The sequence below is a fragment of the Hyperolius riggenbachi genome, chromosome 2 (genome assembly GCF_040937935.1).
Source record: "Hyperolius riggenbachi isolate aHypRig1 chromosome 2, aHypRig1.pri, whole genome shotgun sequence".
Classification (NCBI taxonomy): Eukaryota; Metazoa; Chordata; class Amphibia; order Anura; family Hyperoliidae; genus Hyperolius; species Hyperolius riggenbachi.
The window spans coordinates 321,334,955-321,351,345 of NC_090647.1; the positions used below are offsets into that span (position 1 = coordinate 321,334,955).

A 16,391-nucleotide genomic window follows, 5' to 3' on the forward strand; every position below is an offset into this window, starting at 1 on the left:
CCTGTACAGAAGCCTCCCTCCCATTCCATGTGCAGCCTCCTCCTCCATGTGTAACATCCCTGTACAGAAGCCTCCCTCCCATTCCATGTGCAACCCCCTCCTCCATGTGTAACATCCCTGTACAGAAGCTGCCCTCCCATTCAATGTGCAGCCCCCTCCTCCATATGTAACATCCCTGTACAGAAACCACCCTCCTATTCATTGTATAGTCCCCTCCTCCATGTGTAACATCCATGTACAGAAGCCTCCCTCCCATTCCATGTGCAGCCCCCTCCTCCATGTGTAACATCCCTGTACAGAAGCTGCCCTCCCATTCTATGTGCAGCCCCCTCCTCCATGTGTAACATCCCTGTACAAACGCCACCCTCCCATTCCATGTGCAGCCCCCTCCTCCATGTGTAACATCCCCTTACAGAAGCTCCCTCCCATTCTATGTGCAGCCCCGTCCTCCATGTGTAACATCCCTGTACAGAAGCCTCCCTCCCATTCCATGTGCAGCCCCCTCCTCCATATGTAACATTACTATACAGAAGCCTCCCTCCCATTCCATGTGCAGCCCCCTCCTCCATGTGTAACATCCCTGTACAGAAGCTGCCCTCCCATTCCATGTGCAGCCCCCTCCCTTATGTGCAACATCCCTGTACATAAGCCTCCCTCCCATTCCATGTGCAGCTCCCTCCTCCATGTGTAACATCCATGTACAGAAGCCTCCCTCCCATTCCATGTGCAGCCTCCTCCTCCATGTGTAACATCCTTGTACAGAAGCCACCCTCCCATTCCATGTGCAGCCCCCTCCTCCATATGTAACATCCCTGTACAGAAGCCGCCTCCCATTCCATGTGCAGTCCCTCCCACGGTGACTACTTCCACATCACGGGTCACATGGTCCACAAGCGGCGAATGGCATAAGCGCATCCCATATCCAATAGGATCGCGCTATGTAGAGTGACCAGATTTTTGTAGGCTCAACCTGGGACGGGGGGATTTGGGGGGGGGCGCCGCGGCGAAAAATAGGTGTCTGCAGCGCGTGCGAAAAATGGGCGTGGCCATGACATTCTGTGGGCGGAGCTAACGTAATGATGCAACAGCGAGGCATAAGAAAGCAGTGTTAACGCCGTGATGTGGTCAAACGTGGATTTACATCATAGGTGTGCAGAAACTGTGTGATGCTATTTAATAGTATGCCATAACCCCAAAGCAGCAAACACAGCCAACTATGACCATTAAATAATAAATGCAGCAACAGTTACCCCAGACACCACAAAATAAACGCAATGGGCAACATTTCAGCACAAAAGAAAAGCATTGCGGGCAACATTTCAGCACAAAATAAACGCATTGCGGGCAACATTTCAGCACAAAATAAACGCACTGCGGGCAAACATCAGTACAAAATTAATTGCACTGCGGGCAAACATGTCAGTACAAAATAAACGCACTGCGGGCAAACATGTCAGTACAAGATAAACGCACTGCGGGCATACATGTCAGTACAAGATAAACGCACTGCGGGCATACATGTCAGTACAAGATAAACGCACTGCGGGCAAACATGTCAGTACAAGATAAACGCACTGCGGGCAAACATGTCAGTACAAGATAAACGCAATGGGGGCAAACATGTCAGTACAAGATAAACGCACTGCGGGCAAACATGTCAGTACAAGATAAACGCACTGCGGGCAAACATGTAAGTACAAGATAAACGCACTGCGGGCAAACATGTCAGTACAAGATAAACGCACTGCGGGCAAACACTTCACCTGCAAGAAAAAGCATTTACTCACCTGGCAGAAGACGTCCCCTCACGCAGCCGGCCTCTGGTGCCTCTGGTGTGTGCAGCTCCCCCTGGCCTGGACGATCTTCAATCTCCCGCTCAGCCTCTCACAGGCAGAGCAGGGCTACGGCAAGATGGCGTCCAGAGGCGGAGCCCTGTACTGGAGACAAATAGTCTCCAGTACAGGGCTCCGCCTCCGGACGCCATCTTCCCGTAGCCCTGCTCTGCCTGTGCCTGCCGGAGGAGGACAATGCAGGGTGGAGCGGGGCTGCGGGGAATGAACTAGCGCAGCGTCTAGTAGACGCTGCGGCTAGTTCACTGTACGGTGGCCAGAGTCCCGAGGCCGGGACGTCCCGCTGCTAAAAGCGGGACGTTTCCCGGGACCTCATGCAGCCTGGGACAGCGCCCCCCGAAGGCGGGACGCGTCCCGGGTAAAGCGGGACGTATGGTCACCGTACGCTATGCCGCCTCACAAAACAGCCAGGCGCGTCACAGGCTACAATGGGCGAACCGCCCCCCACCATCACATGACTGCCCCGGCTGTAAACATTGTAACCATGGTAACCGCAACGCTGAACGCGTTGCGGTATCCTCTGAGTGGAAAAACTGGGTAATTGGGGACCACAGGCACCAACCCACATGGCATGTAAAGCAAATCCCTGGACAATTTAACATACCAGCCTCCACCTGTCTCCTCCTCGCCGACCAGCAACCTGAAAATACAAAAATACAAAAAAGCCAAAAAAGCAAAAAAAAAAAAAAATACACAAAAAAAAAAAATACACAAAAAAAAAATACAAAAAAGCATACATACAAAAAAACAAAAATACAAAAAAACAAACATACAAAAAATACAAAAAAGCACAGGATTAAAAGATTTTTAATCCAGTGCTTTTTTTGTATTTACAGGTTGCTGGTCGGTGAGGAGGAGACAGGTGGAGGCTGGTATGTTAAATTTTCCAGGGGTTTGCTTTACATGCCATGTGGGTTGGTGCCTGTGGTCCCCGATTGCCCAGTTTTTCCGCTCAGAGGATAACGCAGCGCGTTCAGCGTTGCGATTACAATGTTTACAGCCGGGGCAGTCATGTGATGGTGGGGGCGGTTCGCCTATTGTAGCCTGTGATGCGCCTGGCTGTTTTACGAGGCGGCATAGCGCGATACTATTGGATATGGGATGCGCTTATGCCATTCGCCGCTTGTGGACCATGTGACCCGTGATGTGGAAGTAGTCACCGTGGGAGGGACTGGTTTTCGGGGGATCTCGGGCATCTATCCACATGGCGTTTGTTTTCTTTATCTTGATTAGGCAGTGAGTACATGGCAACGCCTGGGGGAGGAGCTGGGCTTCCCTATTTGCATGTTAAGGGATTAGTTCCACTTTAGGTCCGCCGGTCCCTGCCTCTCTCTGATTGGCTGACATGGAGCAAACTGATTGGCTGACTAGGTAATGCTTTAATTTTTAAACTGTGATGCAACTTACTTTGGTGTGATGACTTTTCTTCTTGGCTTGAGAAAGGGCTTGACGCCCGAAACAGCGGAGCTGTCGCTGATAGATGCTTGACATCATGCCATTTTAATCAATAAAAGAGCCATTTTCTACTGAAGACGGTGCTGATTCGTTTTGGATTTTTACTTTTGAAGTGATTTTCTAAACATGGCTAGCGGTTTTTGGAGCGTTTTTGTGTAGCATTTTTTATATTTTGTTACAGTACAGCTGTAACTGAACAGCTACTGTAACAAAAACGCTTGGAAATCTGCTCTGACCTAGCCTTTTTCAGATCGGTTTTCCACTTCCCTATATTTAACATTCAGGCAGAATCACCTCAGAAATCAGCAACAATGCTGCAGGACCCGAGTTTGCGTTTGGGGAAAAAACGCATCGCTCTGGTGTGCACCATCCCATTGAAATACATTAGCCAAGCGGGTTTCAACCCGCAAGCATTTTTAAAACCGCTCAGAACCGCTCTTGGTGTGCACTAGCCCTCAGATGCCTTAAAAGGGGAACTGAAGAGAGAGGTATATGGAGGCTGTCATGTTTATTTCCTTTTAATCAATACCAGTTGCCTGGCAGCCCTGCTGGTCTATTTCTCTGCAGTAGTATCTGATTAAAACCAGAAACAAGCATGCAGCTAGTCTTGTCAGATCAGACTTATAAGTCTGAACCACTTAAACACCTGATCTGCTGCATGCTTGTTTAGGGGCTATGGCTAATAGTATTAGAGGCAGAGGATCAGCAGGGCTGCCAGGCAACTGGTATTGTCTAAAAGGAAATAAACATGACAGCCTCCATATACCTCTCTCTTCAGTTCCCCTTTAAGTGAAACAGAACATCTAAATGGGGTGAGAGGTTGTTAGCTGTGATAAGACTCCTTGTTTACACAATACTTACAGAATTGGGACTCATGCTAGGTTCACATGATGCGTTTTTTCGGTCAATTTTCTGTTAGACCGATTTTCGATTCACTTTTCTGCACGATTCTCTTATCTTTTCTTATCAATTTCCATTCACTTTTATGAGAAATTGACCAGAAAATCGATCGAAAGTAAATTATTTATCGAACCATCTATGTAACACAAAATTGTATGGTGTGTACCTAGCATCAGACTGTCACAGAGGCATCGTAAATTAATTCCGAGTTCACAGGTTTAGCTACAAGCAGAGTGGATGCAATATAGGCTGAGAAAGAGTTATGGCATTAAATATCATCAGCCTCATACCAATATAATTTACCAGGAATTATTCTTGATCAGTTTATTTAAAGGGACTCCGAGCAGTGCAGAAACTATGGAAAGATGCATATCATTTTAAAGCTCTCTTTCTCCTCTTTCTAATAATATATAAACCACCGCCCTACGCCTTTTAGTTTTCACTATTTTCGCGATTTCAATCGCGAAAATAGAAAAAACTAAAAGGCGTAGGGCAGCGGTTTATATATCATTGGAAAGAGGAGAAAGAGAGCTTTAAAATGATATGCATCTTTCCATAGTTTCTGCACTGCTCGGAGTCCCTTTAAGTGCTTCAGTTCAGAATTAATAGTTAGCTCATGTTGTATATTTATCTTTCAGGACCACAACAATAAATGTCCCTGGGACAAATATAAACCTTACATTGAGCATGGTAGTATATAAAGACAGTGCATTTTCAAGCTTGCTGTCAGAGGATGACCTGCTGTTTTTGGGCGATACAATATACATTTCAGTGGTGGTACCAGCTCTGGATGTTACCCATTATAAATTGCTAGTAACAACAATCTATGCCACCGGTCAAGGAACAAACACGACCAACTATGATCTGCTTGTAAATGGGTAAGTACACACAATGGCAAATAACACAAGAAAACAGTTAAGCAAGTTCTGTAAATCAATTGCAAAAAAATGGAGTATAGAATTAGTTAATATCCTTAGTGTTCCACTGCACCCAGCTAACTCTACATATGGAAGGACAGTTCATACCAAAAGTATTCTAGAAACCACTATTGCAGCAATAAAACCTTTTTTGCTACAAAGTCTGTGTTTCACTACACAGTGCTCCCCAGGCAGACACACTAAAAAACTCCAGGGCAGAACAAAGTCCCTGAACTGCATGGAAGTTAAGGCCTATTCACACTGGGGCGATTTGCTAGTGGTTTCTTCAGATTCACAAATTGCTGGCGATCAGTCGTACTTTGAAAAGCGCTAGTTTAATTAGTAGTATATGGCAAAGATCACACGGTGGCGATTTGCGATAAAAAGGAAAATGCGGTGCATGCAGTGCTTTTCCATGATTTTTGACCGATCACAGTTCAAATGTAAAAAATTGTGAATTACGATTGCTCAAAAAAAGTATAGTGAAAGTGTGCAAAAAAAAAACACAAAAAAAATATCCCCCCCTGCAAAGCGCTAACGATTTTGCTAGCGTTTTGCGATCCCCAGTGTGAACGGGGCCTAATGCTGGGCATACATGGGTTGATCCGGCGGCCGATTAGTCGCTGGATCGACTCCCGCCACGTCCCCGCCGTGTCCCCGTTCGTCCGCGCGTGCGCCCGGATCTATTCCTGCTTGTCCTCGCCGGAGCTTCTTATCCTCCGCTCGATTTGCCGCTATTGTCCGCCCGCGGGCATCGAGCGCGGAATCGAACCCCGCGGTGATCGGACACGTCGCACATTATCAATCGAGCCATCTGGCTCGATTGATAAGCCTCCCTCGACGCCGTGTGTGCCCAGCATTAGTTCCCTGAACCACAAGAACCTGCTCAATCTGGCCTCATTATTTAATCAAACAAAATATGTTAATAAGCGCTCAAAGGCTAGGATAGAGTTCAGTCTTAAATATCACCACTTGAGTAGTCTTCAATCTACTGTGAAGTAGACTCTCAAATGTCCAGGAACACAGGACCACTTCCACAATATCCAGCCAACACGTCATAGAAAGAGAGAAATAAAGGACATAGCGTAATCCAATAATTCAGTAGATGCCCATCACCTCTAACGTGCAGATAACCCATCACCTGGTGCAGTAACACACTCCCCCTGTGTGTCCGCACTCACCCAGATAGCCTCCAATCGATCCGGAGGTATGGATATACAGGTAATGCGGGGATCCGTGAACCAGTGACGTTGCACATCAGAATAGCCTCCAACCGATCCGGAAGTAGGTATACACAGGTAATGCGGCGATCCGTGAACCAGTCACGTTACAAATCTATAACTCAAAGAAGGCTCCAATAGTGTAAAATCATTTAATATGAAAATTAAAATACAAGGATGCACTCACAAGGGTCCACAGGCCATGCGCATGTAACAGGTAACTTGGAGCGGTCCCGGATAGCCGCTGCTGCGTATGCCGCCTTGTCTCCTTGCGTCTCCTCACTACTGCCGGTCACGTGATGCGTAGCTCCGCCCTACGCGTTTCGTCATAAGCATGACTCATCAGGGGCTCTTTTTTATCATTATTTAATCAGCCAGTCCAGACAAACTCCCCTTCACTGCCTGATCAATAGCAAAACTTTTCTGCAGACTGTTGGAATCTGGTAGATACGTACTTCGCATCCTGATTATAACCATAAAGCTAACTTTGGTCAATCATTCTAATAAGCCTTAAACTGCAGTTAAAATTAAGTGAAAACCCTAATGCTGGACATACATGGCTCCATTTTGCCGCTGGATTCCCTGCCCGATCGTTTTGCCCGCTCGATTCTGCAGGAGATTCTCTTATCTTTCAATCGTTTTTCTTATCTTTTCCCAATGTCCTCCATGCAGAATCAAGCAGCGAAACGATCAGGCCGGAGATCGGACGTGTCGGAAATTATCTATCGAGCCATCTAAATGGCTCAGAATCGAGCCGTGTATTCCCAGCATTACACTTACATGCCCTATACCACAGCCTTTCCTGACACTAGCATTATTTACCTAATAGGATTTCCAATATGTTAGCCCTCTGGCGCTGTGCCAAGATAACCTGTCACCGGCATGAAGTGCTTTGATGTCCATAGACATATTTAACAATTGTTATTGTTTTTTAATAATTTTTTTTCGAATCCAGACCAGAGAAATGTAAGAATGACTGGTTTATATTTTCAGGTGCCCAGCCAGTGGTCTCGCTGACGGTTTAATAACTGTGATAAGCAATGGAAACTACAGTGAATCTCGGTTTGCAATGAAAACCTTCCAAATATCTGGCTCTGAAAGTGTCATACTCTATGCTGTAGTTTTAATTTGCACAGAGAGTTGTATTCCAGTAAGTCTAAATGTATTATGGCTGTATGTATGAAAGCAGTTGGGATGGAGGTGGAGTTAACATTCGAGAGAAATAATACACAATTCTATCCTCAGTAGAAACATCCCACAATGTGACCACAATATTACATGCAAGGGGAAATTGATCTAAACAGAGGTCTAAATCAAAGTGAATTGATAAAAAGTATGCTACATGCACTTGCAATTAATGCATATCATACACAGGTTGGTAAAAGCCCTGTGTGGCAAGTGATAAATCAATGCACAAACAAAAAATCAGTAAAGTAGTAGTGATTAATTCTACCATCTTACTTGTTCTTGATTAGATTTTAATAGAAATATAATGAAGAATTGATTCCACTGCTAGCACTGAATAATTCGATATGGCCATCAGTCCTCCAATTCTCTCCTCATCACTGTCTGATAACTCCTTTCCACAGCATAAACTAGCTCTACGGGTCAGTAAAATGTCAAAATAGTATAGGGAGCTACAATGGTCAAGAGGGCCCCCAATCCAAAGCCACAGAACAATACTTGCAAGAGAAACACAGTAGATACAGCTCAACTGTTGCAGGTGCTACTACAGGTGGTAACTACACAGCAGAGTACCATCAGGTTAGCATATTATTTCTGTCGCTGGGGCCTTTGTCAAGTGCTCACCCAGGTCTCACCCATACCTTAATGGGGGGGAGGGGGGTGCGAGTCCATGAAGTGACCTAATACTGCTTTTGTGATCATAAGTGCAAACCTTCTCATTCAATCCCCCCTAATGAACCGACATTTCAGACAGGGGAATGTACCAGTCTATGGCTTCCCCAGAACCCTCTAGGAACTTCACAGCTGTACGTACAATATCAGGTCTAACCACAAAATCACATAGACTCTGGGACTTGATAAATACACTTGGGAAACCTACCATGGGCAACAACTTGCGCATTGGTTTTCATATGACTTAAGATGCTCTGCAGAAAGTTAGAGATAAAATGACACCAGCTGTAGGCTGTATGTTATCACCCCTCTTGATAAATCTAAGTTGTTCACGATCTAGCTCTGCAACTGACATAGCTTTAGCTTTAGAGATCTGCATCATAACCTCTCCTAATGAAATCTGCTTTATTGACTCCTCTTAATAACCCTATTAGCTGTGTCTAGGATGACAGCTACTAGCAGCCAAGAAACCATTCTCATCTATTTGCAACCAATGAAGATCCATCAGAATAACCCCATCACGCAACTCCGCAGCAACACCTAAAAAAAACCCTCTATTTTCGAAGATCATATTTCATTTTAAATTTAAGGGTTTGCTGTACCTCATTCAATTCATCAAAAAACAATTTCAAACCTGATAATTCCTTTCATCAACAAACTGCCCAAAATTAGTCAAAAGCTGATGGATCAGACATGTTGGAGGCATTAAATCTCTAGCAGAGTTGATCACAGACTGTCCCTCTTGTCATGGCCATATGAATAAATGATAAAATAAATACTCTTGCCAGTGAATTATCCAGGTGATATAGGAAGCTGACAAACATTTCAAATCTCTAAAGTTTATCATTAAACAATACTTTTCTTATATGCATTATTCCAATAAAATATGTATTCACTGATTTCAGGACTGCAGTTCTCAACGAAAACTACCAAAGACTCAGGGAAAGCCAGCTACAGTCAGTTTGTCTCTAGGGGCAAGTAAGTCATTTTCCATCTGTATACGTTTGTTATTATCTTTAACCAGTTAGGGACGATACTAGTGGAAATCTATGCACTGTTTTGATACTGATCTGGCTGCCAGGGTGTAGATTTTAACTCGCCGACGCTGTGCATTTTCGCCGCTCATGCTGCTCCGCTCTCGTCATTGTCTCCCCGCCGCAGCTCACTTGCTCTGCCGCCTCTATAACGGCAGAGCCTTGTGAGCGGGTCAGGAACCAATTTCATTGGCTCCTGACCCTGGCTATCAATGTAAGCAACTCCCATTAGCTTACATTGATAGACACGGTCAAGAGCCAATGAAAGTGCCTCCTGACTGGCTAACAGGAACTCTCCCTTCATAGAGATAGCAGAGTGAGTGGCTGAGGTTCCCGGCATACAGTGTGGACGGCGGTTGTGGTGGGTATGTGCGGCGATTCGTCGGTTTCTAGTACCAGCGGCCTCTTTTCCTTAAAGAGAACCCGAGGTGGGTTTGAAGAATATTATCTGCATACAGAGGCTGGGTCTGCCTATACAGCCCAGCCTCTGTTGCTATCCCAAACCCCACTAAGGTCCCCCTGCACTCTGCAATCCCTCATAAATCACAGCCACGCTGCTGACAAACAGCTTGTCAGAGCTGGCTGTGTTTATCTCTATAGTGTCAGTCTGCTGCTCTCCCCGCCTCCTGCAGAACTCCAGTCCCCGCCTGCATCCCTTCCCTCCCTGCTGATTGGAGGGAAGGGACGGGGGCAGGGACCGGAGCTATGCAGGAGGAGGAGGAGAAGCTGAGACTGACACTACAGATGTAAACACAGCCTCACAGCACGGCTGTGATTTATGAGGGATTGCAGAGTGCAGGGAGACCTTAGTGGGGTTTGGGATAGTAACAGAGGCTGGGCTGTATAGGCAGATCCAGCCTCTGTATGCAGATAACATTCTTTAAACACACCTCGGGTTCTCTTTAAGGGGGCAGAGATCCCTGGTTAAGACGTTGGGTAAGCTCCACCCACAACATGACTACTATCTCTGGTGTCTACTGGAACATGGCCTACCCTTAATGCATACCTGAAATGCCATGTGACATAATGAGGTAACCATGGGTATATATAGTACAAAACCTACTTCTAGGCAGCTTGCCTGTGTTCACTTTCTATTTTGTTTAATTACAACAGTTAATACACCCTCTGCTTTATCTATGTACATTCAGTCAAACTGCAGCTGCAGCTCTCCTGAAAAGTAAATGGAAGCCAAAACACTTTTATCTGGCTCCGCAAATAATCCTGATAACAGCAGAGTGTGGAAAATCTAAAATGAAAGTTATATTTTTTTTTAGAATTTGGGGAGCCGAACGTACCATAATTTACATCACACTGACATGACAACTCTGAGTAGGCTTACAGACATAGTGCACAGCTTCCTGTCACAAAGCATTTTCTCTTATCAGTGCTGCTGCTGGGAGGACATTGTGATAATATCACTCGGGAGGGATCACACTTGCATTTGCGGGAATTGCAGACAACACCCCGCAAGCATTTTGCTGATCGACTGTGTGATTTTCAGAGCTTTTAATGTACTAATTTTAAAGTAAGTTTTTTTAACAGTAGCCATTCATTCCTATTGAAAACCACATGTGTTGTGTGGGAAAGTAGTGCAGTTTGTATCTTTCTTTAAACGCTATGCAGAATTGCATATTCCTCCAGAAAACACAGCAACACCATAGGCTATAGTTATATGCAATTCTGCATGCATTTGTTGTCTGTGGCAAAATGCTGCGGATTTGTTCAAGTGTGACCCTTGCCTCACTGACCACAAACAGCTAACTTACAGCGTGGCAGCAACCCTCAGCGAGATAACATCCAGGAGAGTGTTTTGCTAATAAAAGGGGTGGGCACATACATCCACTGGAGGGTGCCCAGCATAGCACCCTGGAAAGTAGTTTGCACTCCAGGCCACCGAAGACGCAAGGGGGACATCAGAGTTTCATTAACGCAAGAGAAATGGGTATAGGGGTTTTCTTAAAGCGGATCCAAGATGTAAAACTAACTATAACAAGTAACTTGTCTATATATCTTATCTAAAGTTTGGATAGTTTTCACAGCAAATCTAGCTGCAAACAGCTTCAACAGTTTATGATTATTTATTCCTGTGATACAATGAGAGTGGCCATGTTCTGTTTGTCACATTACACAGGCAAGCTGATCTGCATCTCCAGCCCTCAGCCTGTGAAAAATTCACTCCCCTCTCCTCCTCCCTCTTCCCATCTGCCTCTGAAATCTCTGGCTAGTAACCTCCTCCTGCCCAGACTGAGCTCCCATAAGTCCTTGCTACTAAGGCTTAGAGTGCCAAGGCTCTCTGGAGAAGCTCTGGGTGAGGCTTGTTTAGTTTATAGGGAATTAGAGTATTAAAACAAAACAAAAAAAGTATTTGGCTTGAGGAATGCCCTAAAAAGTATATGAAAGGAACACAATTATGCAATGAGTAAAAGTCTATTTTGTATCCACTTTAATTAAAGGAAACTAATAACATTAATACAAATGTAAGATACTTACCCAAGTGAAGAAAAGCCTCTAGATGGTCCAGAGGCTTCCGGATCCTTCTTGGAGCCCACGGTTGCTATACGGTAACCCTCCAAACACATCTGACAAGAGCTTGTCAGATATGTTCTTGCAGCTTTGGGTTACTGCACAGATGCAGATTTAAGGCCCGTTAAGGCCCGGCAATTTACGCGATCTCGCGACGTGGTTACAGACCCGCGATCACACAAACAACGTTTAGCGACGCATGCCAATAACAATTATCACAGTGAATCGGATCTTTAAGATCCCCGTTGACTCAGTACACATTACCGCAATCGCTTGACTTCCCGTTCGCACCCATCGTGTAACATTGTGTGACACTGCGACCAGGAAGAGGAGTTTCCGAACGCTTGGCGTCAAGGGAATGTTGCTGGACCCATCGGGGGGTGAGTTCTCAGCTTTAGGCCTGCGCAATATGGCCACGTTCATGGCTGTGAACTAGAAGAGGGTATTTTTTCTACTTTAACCCTTTGTGGAAAGTGGTAAGTGGTACTATTGTACCCTTATAAAAATTTCACCTGGGGTGGTGAACATCTGGAAGCTCCTTGATATTAAATGGGGGTTTCAGATTCCACCATAAGTTGCTCGTGGCAGTGGTTACTTGGTCATGGGTGTTCTGTGAAGGGGAGAGGCTTTGCCACCATTCTCTCCGAAGCTGGGTACCTCCCAAATTTATGGACCACTTGGGTTGTTATTGCTCAGGGGAAGAGGCTCTTAATTCACTGGAAAATACCAGGCTCCATGGGGACAACGGGTCAACAGTGCTTCAGACCTCACGCTATCTTTTACTTTAACATTTTGGAAAAAACAGACAATATGGGGTAACGCCTTCAAGCACTTTTTACCGTGTTACCGATGTACAGGCGAACTTTCACTGCAATCAGTTGATTTAAATATGCTTTCCTGCCAACTCATATTGGTGCTGGATCAACTGGTGACTTATGAATTCCAAAGCAATAGAATTTGGGAACATTTTGTTCAGCAGCATACAAATCTTTTATGTTTTGATGTTTATTGAGCTGAATGAGTGTGTTTCAATCTGTTTTAAGCCAGTAATTAACAAAAACATTTTTGTCCACAGGTAGCAGCTTTGACACTAATTCTGCTAACAGTAAGTATATTCCTATATTGGGACTTAAGTGATTATTTAAAATTGTATTTATCCATCCACATTTCAACAAGGCATCAGAACTATGCATTTTTCAAAAACTGCTTAAAGATTATTATAGATGAGGGCAATGTAAGCATCCTGTTTTGTTTTTATTTTTGTATACTGTATATCACCACGCATAAGCCAACCCGCAGATAAGCACCTCCCACACACACACATTTGGCCTAAAAAGTAGGCCAGATGTTATGACCCACCAATAAAACTAGCCCCCATGCAGAGCACACGTTGAAGCGTGCCAATGTAGATGTATCTACCTCTCCCTGCTCTAGCTCTGGTCCCCACAGCCCCGGCCAGCTTCCAAGCTGGCCACTAGAGCCCCAAGCTCACTGTCATGTGACCACAGAGAGCCTGGAGTTCTAACGGCCAGTTCAGAAGCTGCCAGGGAGAAGCAAGGATGCAAGCTGTAGCAAGTAGCAGCAGCTATGCTTTCCGCAGCACTCTCATTGCGTATTCTGCATAGTGGGGTGATAGTTTATCACCCGCAGATAAGCCTACCCCTCATTTTACACTCCAAATTTTAATGCAAAAAAGTCAGGTTGATAGGTTATCCATAGTGATATACGGTATTTGTAATCCTCCATACAGTATTATAATGAGTAAGAAGCAGCAACATTTATAAATTGGTTGTTGACTTTTAATAGCTAGACTCTATCGCTAAACTCTTAAGTAAGAATGGATGACCGAGAACAGTTTTATAAAATTTTACAGGTTTTTTCATCCTATTGGATCTTTTACACTCGTACCAGATATAACAAATTCTGAATCTGATGCTAAGATCATCTTTCTGGGGATAAAACTACCCTGGATATGTGAATGTGAAAACTATTTACACAATGGGTTGACAGCCTATGGTCCTGCATTCTAACAATGGCTTTGTGTGTCAATAGGTTTCTCCATGTTTTGGACAACGTCTGTACTGATTCTCATTTGGATTTTTGTAAAGTTAGTATAACTACACCGAAAAGTACCATCAGATCGGGCATCGTGAAGCTTCTTTTCTTATAATGACAACCTGGAAGTTCTTAACTACACAGGAAGAGATTGTGAGAAGTAATCTTACATCTTGTTTTTTTCTTACTGCCTGCCTATTATTTACAAAGTGATGAATAACACAACTTTACCTTATCTTAAAAAGGCAAATTGATCATATGTCATCTGTATTCAGATCAGATAAAGGCCTGTAAAGGTGGCCATTAATCAGGCGACTTGGTGGCCAATCAACCATCCGATTTGATTACTAAAATCGTAATCAGATGAAAATTGGTACTGCCAATGCACGCCCGATCCACAATGCGACCAATTTCAGGCCGAAATTGGTCGCATGTATCGATCGGACATGCTGCAATATGTAGAGCCGACTTGCTTGATAATGTGCATGGCGGTAATGGGGAGCAATATCTGGACGAGCAACGAACGAGACAAGACCCCCGGTGCTGTCCCCCCAATGTGTAATGGACCCCCCCATACCCGGTGCCCAGTGCACTATACATTACATGTCCCCCCACATGGTTGCCGGAGTAATGGGGCATGTGTGTGACGTCACACACACGCTTCCGTGGGGCACGTGTATGGAGCAAGGAGTGCGCTGGGCCCAGCCACCTTTCAGCACACACTAGCTACAGCACTGACAGACTTACATATTGGGGCAGGAAAGATGAACTAAACATGCAGCCATGATTCTCTTCTCTCCCAAACACACGTAATCCAGGCAGGTCCCAACAGGCTGTCTTGGCTACAAGGTCAAATTTATACTTTTTGTGTCCCTAGGCCAAGTATGTTGTGGTTCCCCTTCCATGTGCAGCAGCGCCCCTCCCATGCCATGTTCAGCCCCCTCTTCCAAGTGTATTATCCATGTACTGCAGCCCCTCTCTTTCATGAACAGCTTCCTTGGGCATCATTTTTCCTTTTTCATGTGTTGCTCCCCATTTTCAGCTTCCTCCTTCATACATTGCAACCCCTATTTCATGTGCAGGTGCTCCCTTGGGCTGTAGCTGCCCAAGGCCCGGGCCTGTGTCCTTTCCTGAAATCTAGCCCTGCTTGGCTACCTATTATTGTATAATCCGGCCCTGGATAGATGGATAGCACTGGCTGAGAATAGGTTTACATGTGTAAATACTGTCCATGTCGTCGCTGCATAAATGGTAAGTATTACTGATGCACTTTCCGCCGGATGGATAGCTGCAGACAGGGGAGGGCTAGAGGAAGGTTTTCCAAGGTAGTAAAAAGGAGGCGGGGAAGGACAGCAGGGATGCCACAGTGTACCTATGGTAGCCATGAAAACATGTAGTCCTCCTATACAATGGTATTTTTTCATTGGCTCATAATCAATCATGCAAAATATCTACACTATTTAAATGGTTAGGGTATTTGTCCAACACCTCATGATTGTTGTGTCCTTTTTATTTTTATCTTGTTGTGTACTTACATTTTGTGTGAGTGACTATAGTTGTATATTTTTGTGAATGCAGTTAAAACCATGTGGGTAAACTTACATTTTATCCTTTATCTCAAAATGTGTGGGCTGGGACCCACAGTAGCCGCTCGGAGACTAAAGGCGGGGCGGAGCTCCGCCCCCCGAGCAGAAGATGTGTGCGCACCCTGCGTGCGATCTCCTGCAAAGTGCAGCCCCAGGACTTGACATCAATTGGCATTGGGCGGTCCTGGGGCTGCTGCCGCAGCCACGGCCATGGGCGTGCAGCGGTCTGCAGGTAGTTAACTTATCAGTATGTTTTGGGCTGTTTCAATCATGTGGTTGAATCAAAGGACAAGCACATTCCTGGATCTCCTCTCATCTCTCTGGACGCTCTTACACTGTGTCCTTCTCTAACACCAATTCCTCCCCACGCCCACTGTCTGTTGGTGTACCTCAAGGCTCTGTTCTTGGGCCACGTCTTTTCTCAGTCTACACCCGTGGCCTGGGACAACTAATTAACTCTTTTGGCTTCCAGTATCACCTCTATGCGGATGACACCCAAATCTATCTCTCAGCTCCTGATCTGTCACCACTACTATCTAGAGTCCCCGACTTTCTACGTGCCGTTTCTGCATTCATGTCCTCCCGCTTCCTCAAACTCAACATAAGTAAAACGGAAATTGTGATTTTTCCACCATCGCTATCTACACCCCCACCAATTGCAACCATAATGGTAGACAACACCCCAATAACCTCAACCACTAAGGCCCACTGCTTTGGGGTTATACTCGACTCAGAGCTCTCCTTTAAACCTCCCATTGCCTCATTAACCACCACCTGCTATTTCCAGCTCAAAAATATATTCCGTATCCGTCCCTTCCTCACACAAGAGGCCACCAAGATGCTTGTACATGCCTTAATCATCTCCCGCCTAGACTACTGCAACACCCTGCTCTGTGGGCTACCACAAAAAAGGCTAGCACCTCTCCAATCCCTTCTAAATTCAGCGGCCCGCCTCATTCACCTTTCCACACGCTCTTCCGATGCAGTCCCACTG

The 16,391-nt window shown here is 45.2% G+C and overlaps 2 protein-coding genes across 8 annotated transcripts in view; one reads left to right on the forward strand and one right to left on the reverse strand.

The window, feature by feature from the left end:
* Positions 1–4,238, reverse strand: part of LOC137546581 (KN motif and ankyrin repeat domain-containing protein 1-like) — an 89,053-nt gene extending 84,815 nt beyond the window's left edge. For 4 of the 5 annotated variants that reach the window (XM_068269224.1, XM_068269219.1, XM_068269221.1 and 1 more), the window contains exon 1: positions 4,167–4,237. The gene's annotated coding sequence lies outside the window, so the exon portion shown is untranslated. Of the gene's footprint in view, positions 1–4,166 lie in introns of all 5 variants that reach the window. The other variant, XM_068269227.1, reaches the window with a different exon arrangement.
* LOC137546582 (uromodulin-like) overlaps positions 1–16,391 on the forward strand; it is a 73,676-nt gene that overhangs the window by 20,957 nt on the left and 36,328 nt on the right. For 2 of the 3 annotated variants that reach the window (XR_011026293.1, XR_011026294.1), the window contains exons 6-10: positions 4,844–5,083; positions 7,336–7,492; positions 9,105–9,177; positions 12,832–12,861; positions 13,809–13,971. Coding sequence is in view for 1 of the 3 variants with exons in the window: in XM_068269228.1 (XP_068125329.1) it covers positions 4,844–5,083; positions 7,336–7,492; positions 9,105–9,177; positions 12,832–12,861 (500 nt within the window). In the remaining 2 variants the exon portion in view is untranslated. The remainder of the gene's footprint in view (positions 1–4,843; positions 5,084–7,335; positions 7,493–9,104; positions 9,178–12,831; positions 12,862–13,808; positions 13,972–16,391) is intronic. The other variant, XM_068269228.1, reaches the window with a different exon arrangement.